This window comes from Lates calcarifer, linkage group LG17 (assembly GCF_001640805.2).
Source record: "Lates calcarifer isolate ASB-BC8 linkage group LG17, TLL_Latcal_v3, whole genome shotgun sequence".
Lineage (NCBI taxonomy): Eukaryota > Metazoa > Chordata > Actinopteri > Centropomidae > Lates > Lates calcarifer.
The window spans coordinates 9,132,495-9,144,014 of record NC_066849.1 but is presented as its reverse complement, the minus strand read 5'-3'; the positions used below and the strand labels follow the sequence as shown (position 1 = coordinate 9,144,014).

Genomic DNA, 11,520 nt, shown 5'->3' with positions numbered 1-11,520 from the left:
AGTTCTAACTTAAAACCCATGTCTGTGTTCTGATGAGAAATGAGACGAAATGCAACATTTCAAATTGAGGTTTTATTTTGAGTTTCAGATGAAGAGCAAGCACAGAGTGATTGTAACACAGAAATACCTCTGCAATACAAGAGAAGTATACCATGCCATGTTATGCTATGTTACATTTAACAATTCTTTTGTTTGAGAATTTTTTTAATCCAGGGAAGGTGTTTTGATATATCTGTGTAGACGTTGGGTACATTTGGGTAGTCACAGTTTTTTTCTCATGTTGAAAGACACAACACCAACTGCTGTCCCACCACACACTAGAGGCCCGCCAGAGTCACCCTGTGAGGACAAAGAGGTCTATTTCGTTAATTCATTATTTAAGACAAGAAACTATTTAGACTAGAAATGACCAGAAAACATACCTGACAGAATCCTTTGTCTGTGCCATATCCACCTGCACAGATAACACCTTCAGGAAGATTAAATAAAAAAAAAAAAAAAAAAAAAAAAAAAACACCTTCAAGGAAGATTAAATCCGATTTCTGGTCCACTCTCTTTCTTATTTACAGACTTTCCATGATTAATCAATATGGCACCTCACCAATCCATGTATCACTTGGATGGCAGCACATTCTACTGAATTTTGACCACCAGTTTTTGTGAGACCCATCCAAGCTACACGACACTTTGCTTTTATCCTGCAAATGCAATTTATTAGGTGACAGGCTTATGATGGAAGTTGAATCGGCTAGCATAACTCTGTGTTTCATGTATGTTTATGCTTATACAAATGAGTAAGTCCATGTAGACAAGATAATTAGATAATCTTACATTTGTCCAAGACATGTCAGAAGATGAAAAGCAGACATTTGTGCAAACATGCATCATGCTGACAACAAAACCAACCTGTCATCTTTGGGGTTGTCAGGTCGACCTTTTTATACAGCTGTTTGCTTAGTATGAGACCCTGTGGTTTCAGCTGACTCTATCTTGGCTTCTTTAGCCGCATCCTCTCTGCAGTGCATGTGGTCAGTAAAGAAATGAGCGATCATGCAGTATTACCATTGTTACAGTAAATTTAAAGGTTGTTGTTCTGCGGCCTTAGCAGCCGGAAGCACATGCAGACATTATGTGACCAGCATTTGCCGAGTCTAACACAGACCGTCACATGAATCCATTTATTCTACAAGTAGTTATTTCTGGAAATTTTCAGAACTGTTTCGATACCACATTTCTGCTTGATCATAAGTAAACTGTGAGATGAACCGAAGTGAAAAACCAAAATTAATTGCTATGGATCAGAGGTGACTGCTGTTTTGGTCTTCACTCTGCTGTTGCACCAAGACCTTTGAATATTAGATGAGTAATGGAAACCACAGTGTCAAACTTCAGGCTTAAGTATAAGTATGTTCAGTCAGTTATGATGCTAATGCTCTAGTTATAGTCATTTAGCCAATGACAGCTACCAGTCTAAAAGCATCATGACTCAGCCTGTGTTTCTCTCGACCACAGTGGAACATGCCAGTAAGTGACGTGTATTATGAAGAGTTCAGTGAAATGATCTCACTGACTGAAGATTCTGTAGGTTGGCCCAGTAATCACTCAATGAAATTTATGTATCAGACATTTGTATATAATAATTGCCTCATAATAAGAACATATGAGAAAGGGCTCAAAGTGTGGAATCATGCAGAGAAACTTTCCCAGTTGTTTATACAGTGCACTGGATGAGAAAAAGTAAGAACAATTTGGAATTACCTCCATTTATGTATAAATTTGCATTTAAATATGTTATTACAGATTATTACCAAGTTGCATATTGAACCAACAATCTATGTTATCTAAAAACACCCAAATCACTATATTGCTCCTGTTCATATAGAATACATCAAACACCTTCAGTGTGTGCTGGAAAAAGCATCTGCTGATGTGAACCATGCCTTGCAAACAAGGGATCTCAGAATACTTACCATAGAGGATTGCTGATTTGCATAAAACTTGAAAGGGTTACAAAGTCATCTCAGAGAGTTAAGATATTCATCAGTAGTATTCATCAGTAACAACTAAAGGAATCGTTGGAGCTGGGTGCCATCTCTCCAACAAAATATCACTGTGCACCTGACGTTTGCCAAAGAGCATCTTGACACTCCACAACATTAAAAATGTTGGGAAAATGTTCTGTGGGCTAAAAACTGAATTGTATGAAAGAATATTCAGCACTGCATAACAATTTCTGAGGCTGGATGCTGACAGAGCCCAGGCCTCGACAGGATAGAGATGCTCTATGATGACCTGAAGACAGCCATTCACACCAGATATCCTGAGAACATGTTTGAGCTGAGGCCAAAACTCCTCCTGAATGTTGTGCATGTCTGATCTGCAGCAGCAGAAAGTGCTTGTTTGAGGTTGTCTGTGTAGGTTCTCAGTCATCCAGGTCATGGTAGTCTAGTGCTAGAGTTGAAGGCAACCTGACTTATGTCTTCCATAAAGTCAAGTCTGAATGAACGATTGTCATTGCTTTGTGTGTTACTAAGCTTAGGGTTATTGTGTTTTGATAAATTAGATGAAGATCAGTATCATATTTTATTAGGACCAATTAATAGCAGAAAATCAGGTAAATCTAAAGGATTCACTTACTTTTTCTTGCCACCATAGATCTCCATAGGGGCATCACAAAGTGACAAAACAATAGACTTGAGTCACAAAGCAATAGACTGATTTACTTGCAATCAGTTGCTGTGTGCAGTATGTTGCAGTCCAGTGTGTTCCGACAGATTCATGTTAAAAACTAGACATGACACAACTTCCCTGTCTGAAAATGGATTGGTTTTAGTGTGATTGTATAATTTGAATTAGAAATTTGCTAAAAGAGGTACAGAAACTTTCACAAATGTAAAACATGTCACACAACAGTTGGTGAGTGTGTTGACATATGTAACAGTAACTAAACAGTCCTATAGTGACAGATACTGAGGATTGCATAATTTACATATTGCTTGAGTCAGAGTCTTTAAATGAAAGTCAAACTCATCATATACACAATTTATTTCATTGACAACAGTGATCCAGTCATCGTCACGCATTTAATTCAAACATATATTGCCTGAATCTGTTTTCATTTTGCCACAATTCATTTTCATTTTCTGTCAGTGATGCAAAACGGTAATTCCTTTTCTCACACTTTTTATTCATAGTACTATGTAGCCACATCAAATGAGCTTTAGCTTAAATGTATTACACAAAAACACAAACACAATACAGCAAATGTTCTTCAGTGTGGATGTACGTGACACAACACAAACATTTCTTTGAAATGTCAGACAATCTAGATGAACCACAGCAACCACAGTTTCCAGCTGCAGATCTAAGTACTGACGTTCCCACAGTCAGTTATGAAACTACACTGCTTTTTTTTATTTTTAAAATTATATAACATGATAGCAGTCTAAACAGGCATGCCACAAGCGACCAATATTGAACATGTTTTTATTTGACTAAGGCTTTAAGCAAACATATACCATTGATAGCAGCAGGCCAATGTAAAAATATCTGCACCTCAAGCAGCAATAGGAGAACAATGAGGGACAACGTAGACAAAAATTATGTCTATATTGTTTTAGACAAAGAACCTTAACATTCGTTTTACTGATTATAGGTGTGACAGAATGAAATATATTTATCATTTAGCCGACTCAGACAAAGCTATAGATCCATAATACAATTCATAAACGATTAGTAACATTGTTATATTTAACATTTCTTTTTCTTGAGAATGTCATTGATCCAGGGCACGTATTTTGATATGTCTGTATATATGTTGGGTACATTTGGGTAGGTACAGTTCCCTTTGTTGTTATAGGAAACAATTCCAAAAGCCAAGGTTGCCTTTGCACACCAGGGGACCACCAGAATCACCCTGTGAAGAGGAAGAGACTCTGTTTGTTTATTCATTATTTAAGATGTTTATACCGTTATCGCTTTACATTCTCTACGAATGGACAGAAAACGTACCTGGCAAATTCCTTTTTTTGTATCATATCCACCTGCACAGATAACATTGGCAGGAACTTTGTTATACCACTCCTTCTGGCAGGTCTTCAGGTTAATGATCGGCACATCCACAACTCGGAGTTCAGCAACACTTAGACCACGAGTTATTGTGGAACCCCACCCAGCTACTTGGCATGTTGAGTTATCTTTTAGTTTTATTGGACGAATTGGAATCTGAATTGACTTGATTGATACTTTTTTGCTCGAGCGAGCTTTCCTGGACAGCTGGAGATATAAAATAAGAAAGTAGCAGTTACGAACTGACAACCCATCATTTTATAACATTTCCTTTTCCTCCAGCAGACCTCAACCTAGCATACTTATGGAAGATGGAGCTGGTGGAACACATATAATACATCTCAAGAGCTGGTAGCAGCATTCAAGTCAGGTCGATTATACGGGTTTGTAGTACTGAGGTGTCTCAGGAATGAGTGCATACAGCTACAGTACGCCAAGAGTCAGTCAATTATCACCGTCACTGCTAAAACCAAGCTAAACTTGGCTACAGAATTCAAGTGAGTTTTTAGCTGCTAACTAAGACACTGACACTTTCACTTTCACTCACTAGACCGTTAGAACTTTGTCAATGTCAGTCTTGAGTGCAGGCACATGGCTAAGTCTTGGAGGCAGTATGTACTAGTGCAGACCCAATAAATACTGAACTAAAAAAAATGGGAGAAAAGATTCTATAATTCCTTTTTTGCCAGCACTCACTGTAATCATTCTTGTGATATATTGGTTGTTGCTCTTAATCCCTCTAATAGTGCTGTGTTTTTGCCAGTTTTTGACATGTTCCTTCCCTGGAAAAAACTTAATGAAATGTAACACAACTTACATTTAATCTAGATAATTTGACCTTAAAGATGTACTCTGAGGAACAGATATCTACTTACTTTGAGGAGCATGATGTCATTCCCCTTTGCGATATTCACATAAGATGGGTATTTGCATTTCTTCTTCACTTTGTATTTCATGTCTTTATTGACCTTCTTGAGATTGTGAGTGCCAAGAACAACACTTGTAGGATCTCTGCATTAACAATAACAGAGAATTAACTAAATTTTTTTTGTTTTATTTCGATTCATCAAAAACTGTTTGAAAAGGAAAGATCACTCACTGGTCATCACAATGTGCTGCAGTCATTACGAAGTCCTCACTGACCAGGAATCCTCCACATACATGACCGTTCTTGTTTTGCACTGATGCCATGTACAGCATTGAATTCTCCTTGCTCTTTCTACCATCTATGATGTCACTCCCAAGTCCTGGAGAGAAAAGAGGAAAAATTAAAAAGAGATAATGTCTCATACCTACGCTGTAAGAATCAGATTGTGCGTTCTTACCGTTCTGTTCCAAGACATGTCAGAACATGGGCGAGCAGCAGTTTGTACAGAACCTGCATCGTGACTGTGCGACCATCAACCTGTTGCATTTGTGAAGTGAAGTAGCACCTTTTATGCAGCAGTTCGCTCTGTTGGCACCTTGGCTTCCCCTCTCTCACCCCTTCTTGTGTTCCATTCCACATTCATCTCCATTTTGCATTTTGTAATTATGATATTTTCTTTTTACGGCCCTGTTGGACTTCCACCTCTCACTGTGTAAGATAGTTACTTAGTCACATGAAGTTGATGAATTTAATAAGTTTAGAATAACAATACTTTTTTTTTGGTCTGGGGGTCTGTCTTTTTTCTTTTTTTCTGTCTTTTTTTTTTTTTTCTTGTCTTACACTTGTGGGTTGCTGTGAAGCATCCCCCCCGATGTTGCACCAAAACCTGTGAAAACTAGACTGAGTCAGTTAAACCACAGCCTCTACCTTCAACAACCATATTCTCCTCAAACACCTTAAATGATTAATTCACACTTAACAGTCTACAGCAACATCACAATTCAACATTGTTATGTTCTGTTTTACTGCAGTGCAACACCTCTGTAAGTCAAGGGTGCTATAAAAGTGAATTCATTTCATCGACTGGAGGAACATGAAAACTCATGCAAACATAAAGACCCCCAGCAGAAAAAATGATTGGTCCATTTCAGTGCGTGGTGTTTAATATGTCTCTGTGTCTGCTGCATGTACACATTTTGAGCTATCAACAATATTGTGGTGTTGTGTCAAATCAATCAAAATTCTGAAACCAATCCTTAAACTTAGTGGCAGCCACTGTAGAAATGCTAAAATAGGCATGATGTGATTATGACAGATTAGATGTGTATAGTTTAGATTTCAGACATTAGACATTAGATTCCTGATTAAGAAGCTTGTTGCAGCTTTTGAACCTCCTTCTCTCCATCTGGATACCACTTTGCCACAATAATTTAACTTTAGAATGATGAATTTGATATTTCCTGCTTTGGAATTTACTTGAAGAAGTTGACTATTTCAAACTGTTACCTTGGGCTGTTGCTGTTTTCAAAGAAACACGTAGTCTGTTAATCAAACCTGTAACAAAGATGAGTCACAGAAACCACAGTTTCAGTTTCAGCTTGAAGTGTTAATATTCTCACTGTCACAATCAAGAGACTATCAGATAATTCCTTCAATCATTAGCAGTCAGCTGACAGAAGTAGCATCATTATTATTCCTTTTTGAGTGTTTTTGAGTGCCAAGCAAAATGAATGTCTTTATATAAATACTTTATGTGTGTCTAAGCTCACAGATACACAAACCCAAGATGGTGTGTCCAGCATTTCACTGTGTAGTGCTTCTTCATCTTTATCATTGTGCTGTGTTGCATTCATAAGCAAACATCTGTTCTTCTTGCTAACATATATAAACACGTACAGAAACACTCTAGCTCTACACTGTACTTTAAACTACTTATATCATTTCTTTCTGTCATGTATCATTAAGTTTTATTTGACCCTAATTGTTTAATACAATCAACCAAGCCATTATTTCTTTTCTCGACCACATTTAGATAATCTTAGTGTTACTTTGGACAGTTTTTGCAGGATGTCCAGCAGAGGGAGCCAGAGTTTGCTGTAAGACATTTAAAGGTGCTCTGCTTTTCAACCATCAGAGGATGCCACTTCTCCACTAGTACAAATCTAATTTAAAGTCACAAATTGAGATGTCTAATGATTCTTCCTGACAGCATCTGTTTTCTCCCAGTGGTACGTTCAAATACAGTCCTTCATTTTAAGCGAAACAGTGAGAATGTCAAACCACAAAAAACACAATAGGAAATGTTTTACAGTCTGTGTCTGTGAGGTTATTTATTAAGTGGGATGGAGGTATGAAGAGGAGCCAGATTGATATGATAAAATGCAGCAAAGGCCAAGGATGTCCAGAGAAGCTCAGTCCATTTACTTTCTATATCTTTCTATATTTTCACCAGTACAAAGAATGATGGTGTCACAGATGACTAACTAAAATGTGACTGGTCTCTTACAGTCTGTCTAATCAGTGATACATTTACATAAACTTGATTTAAAAAGCAACAACAACAACAACAACAACAAAAAAAAAAACTGATTTCTCCTGAACTTTCCAAGTTTAGAAACTAATCAGTGTGGAGCCTCAGAGCTTGATCAATTTGAGCTCCATCAGCAGTAGCCACAAAGTCTGGTGCTGTGGCTGAGGAAAGTGCAAGCCAAGATGAGTGAGATCACTGCATACTAGATAGCTATTGTGTTGTTGTGTTTACCAGCTCATTAGCGGCCATTTGTGCTTTATGTATATGTCAATATTCAGTTGAGATTCATGAAATGTACTCTCCATATTTATCATAATCTACTCTGACTTGAGAATGTCCTCTACTAATTTGGTGGGCAGCTTCTGTGTTGGAGGAGAAAACCTTTAAAAGTTGTTGGACAGATGAATACTTTGGAACAATGCACACAGCACTGTAGAAATATGGTGTTAATGCACACAGGAAAAAAAAATAGAGATTTGTGTTTGATTGGGGTGGGTTTTCAAAATGAAGAAAAGAAACTTAACAGATTTCCCCACATTTAACATAATGGGATTTTGTGTTATGTTAAGATCCACAGACCACCTTTATATAATGTACAAAGGTGTTGAGCCAGGAGGTGTTTGCCATTGATCCTTTTGGCCCTGACTTTGGCCTGCAGTCGAACCTTTCTGCTTGTCTAGACTGCTTTCAGTCTACATTTCACTGTTGTGTTCCACAATCTGTCTACATATTTTTTTGATCCATGGTTTTAGCCAGGATTTGAGTGGAAGATTGTTTCCTTACAAGGCTTACAGTAGTTGTTGTGGATGTAGTTTTCCAGCCTGTGTCCAGTTTCTCCAACAACATGATGACAGACCTTGACAGAGGAAACTGACATTTGCACTCCATGCTTACTGTCTGATACAACTCGCAGATTTTTAATCCAATAAAAATAACCTTCACCTGCTTCATATCAAAGACTCCTTACAGGGAAAAAAAAACAGGTTTTGACGTGTTAAGGAAGAACTTCCACCTGTTAATCTTTGAATTGAAAAAAAAAAAAAACTGCAGTGTAGAAGAAATATCATCATGCATGCAGTGACAAAACACAGAGTCTGTCTGCTTTCACTGGCCTGAAGAATTACTTCACACTCAGCAGGGCTTGTGAGGCAGGGTGGATAGGCTTTGGCACAGCTCAGACTTTGTATGAAGCAGCATTGACTTTGGTCTTTTCCAGTCACTAACAGCCAAAGACAACCTCATGATGTTTACTTGGACACTGGCCAACATGTGGCTGGCCTGCCTCAGCTGGCCAAACTATATATATAAGGAGATGGCCTGTGCCCCTTTAGGATGCCACCACCTATGCTGTGATCTCATATTCTTAGATTTTGTATATTATCTTTTCATTGCTTATATACATTTTGCTCATATTCCTGTATTTTGACAGCTTAGCAGTCACATGCTTGCTGTGACTTTTGCTCGCATGTGTGTAAAAACCTACACAGTGCCACTAAACACTGGCCACAGCAGTGTGGCTAGCTAGCCTGATCAGTATTTTATTAATGTCTTTGCAGGGCGTGTGCAAGCAAGTCTGCTCTCTCTCCTGTGATGTCTTTGTGACACATAGAAGCAACATTATCTGTATGTAAAATTATGGGGATGTTAGTTTTTTGAGTTCCTGCGGTATGAATGTGATATGTGTAACATTGCATTCTGAGTGAAATGATGGTAAATATAGATACATTTTTCCAGCCCAGACATACAGAACCAACAGCAACAATATACTGAGTGGCCATTATACTGTACAATCTATGCAGTCCAGAAGATTATAATTGGCAGTTTTTGTTAAAACGTTCCAAGATATGTTAATCCAGCTACATGTTTATTACTGAAATTGTAGTTAGTGGTGGTGTTGTAATATTGATGTAGTGTTGTTGAAATGCACACGATTGTTTTTAATAATTAAATATGTGTGCTCTGACTGAATCGCAAATGTCAAGGTTGGTAAGGTTATAAAGGGCTTATGATATATTGGCTTTCTTGAGAAGGTAGATCAAACTGTACGCTAAACTGAGGCTGGATCGGCAGCTAATTAGCTTAGATTAGCATAAAAACTGGTTGCAAGGGGCTAGCCTGGTTCTGTCCAAAGGTTTTTTTTTTTTTGTTTTTTTTTAAAGCAGCTCTAAAGCTCACTAATTAACACATTATATCTCGTTTGTTTAATCTCAAGTCTCCACTGGGTGCTTGGCAACCTTACGGTGAAGATGACAAGAGTCCAGGAAGTCTCTGCACCAAGCCAAGAAATAGTATCAGCACATAACCCCCAAATTTTGAGAGGCCAGAAATTCAAAATGTTTTTACCACTTTTAACCAGTATAAGAATTTAGTCTGATGTCACCACACATTTGTACACCATCACTATGACATCAGTATATCTTGCCATTATAACACTCTTTAATTCCTCTTTCTTCCACCCATACTAGATTATAGTCATCTACTTTCTTTACTTTCCCTTTCATCCAGTCTGATTCACACAGTCCTCTCTCCATCCATCTCTTCACCTCGTCCCCCAGCGTCTGGCACGGCTGCAGGCATCCAGAGAATGCCTGACATGGGGTTTGGCCGGTCGGCACCACATACCTGCGGCGTGGCATGGCAGGGCTTTAGGGGAAATGTGGCGCATGTGCCACTCAGCAGCCCTGTCTAATGTTCAGTAAGTGGCTTCAGACATGAACACTAATCCACTCAGTGATGAGAAGGCCTCAGTCTGACGGCTCTGCTGCAAGCTGCCAAGACTTGTCTAAGCACAGTCTCAGGTTCAGACAGAGCACAATGGAGACAAACTCTAGGCTTCAAAGGGAATTGTAGTAACTTTAATGAAATTGTTTTTCCTTTGCAGGTATTTGACTGTGATGAATCAATTTGTTCATGTTTTTCCTGTCTTTTATGAAATGTTTGTTTTCAAAAGGAGACTCAGGACAGTGAACTCTGTCTTTGTCCTCTCTTTGTGTGAAAGTGCACTGGTTCATACACATACACATAGAATATAGAGGAGTTTTGAAAAGACAGAGCCTGGCTAAATAACAAGAAATTAATACCTAACTGTGAGAGAAACATAGTCATTCACATCACTGCTGATTGTATCTGTGTTAATACAGCTACAACAAATCATCTGCAAAAGAGGGTAAACTATCATTTTTGCATCATTTATCACTGAAATGAGAATTAAGGCTGAATGGCACCTTTATTCTCATGAATTTGGTCACAGACATAGTATATACCCAATAACCATACATTCACACATACACACACATGCACACTGGGCTCACAAACTCACATGCACACTCATCTGTCGTCCACCCTTTAGTCCACCTATTCAGCATTATAACTTGGGCTGTTTTTGTAACAAAACAAGGCCTAATCCTAAATTCAGGGAACTGTGAATGTGCCTCAACAAATGGCAGACAAATGAGAAGGATTAGCGAGGGCCTGTGAAAGAGTGAAAGGTTTGCCATTGATCTACGGTGGTCCTGTTCTCTTTCAGGGCCACTCGGTTTGAAAACCCCACTGAGTAAGAGCATACAGGGCCACTCCAGAGCCCCCTAGGCCACCGAGAGACACACAACAGCCACAATTAGTCTCAGGAGCTGTAATGGCAATTCAATAAGCGCTTTAAAATTGTGCCTTAGTCCGACTGCCACCCCCCAACCCCTCCCATCCCTCCCATTTTCGTCTACATACATAAGATTGGTATTATGAGTGGCGAGGGGCTCTTTTTTTCTTTCCCACCCACCACAGTTCTTTTCAGTCACTGTGAGAGAAAATGACCACACAGGGTTTCAAAGGTTCCAGAGGCTGTGGTTTGTTGTTGCTGAAGCAGCATGACTTGTGCCCCTGTAGATTTTGGCTAAGGCCCTCAAAATGGGCTTCTATTATTACTTTTTTTCTGTCACTCAGCTGCAAATTAATTTTGAAGGATTCAAAGTAACCTTCTCTGTAAACACTATGTTTTTTATAGGATCATGCAGGATACTTCTATCCAAGAAATGTTTTCATGGATGTGCAAGAGTGC

At 38.6% G+C, this 11,520-nt stretch overlaps 1 protein-coding gene and 1 long non-coding RNA gene across 3 annotated transcripts in view; both read right to left on the bottom strand.

Annotated features, from left to right (window-relative positions):
• The window catches only part of LOC108877276 (duodenase-1), a 40,325-nt gene extending 34,608 nt beyond the window's left edge, over positions 1-5,717 (bottom strand). Inside the window, exons 1-4 of one of the 2 annotated variants that reach the window (XM_051077155.1) lie at positions 5,168-5,717; positions 4,944-5,079; positions 4,012-4,275; positions 3,028-3,916 (exon numbers count right to left, since the gene is read on the bottom strand). In XM_051077155.1, coding sequence (XP_050933112.1) covers positions 3,854-3,916; positions 4,012-4,275; positions 4,944-5,079; positions 5,168-5,358 — 654 coding nt within the window. In that variant the 5' untranslated portion in view covers positions 5,359-5,717 and the 3' untranslated portion in view covers positions 3,028-3,853. Of the gene's footprint in view, positions 1-3,027; positions 3,917-4,011; positions 4,276-4,943; positions 5,080-5,167 lie in introns of those variants that run through there. The other variant, XM_051077154.1, reaches the window with a different exon arrangement.
• On the bottom strand, positions 54-486 carry LOC127143456 (uncharacterized). Its single transcript, XR_007814881.1, has 2 exons — positions 423-486; positions 54-339 (listed from the first exon to the last, which is right to left on the bottom strand). It is a non-coding gene; the product is annotated as an uncharacterized LOC127143456 (long non-coding RNA).
• Positions 5,718-11,520: the final 5,803 nt, after the last annotated feature.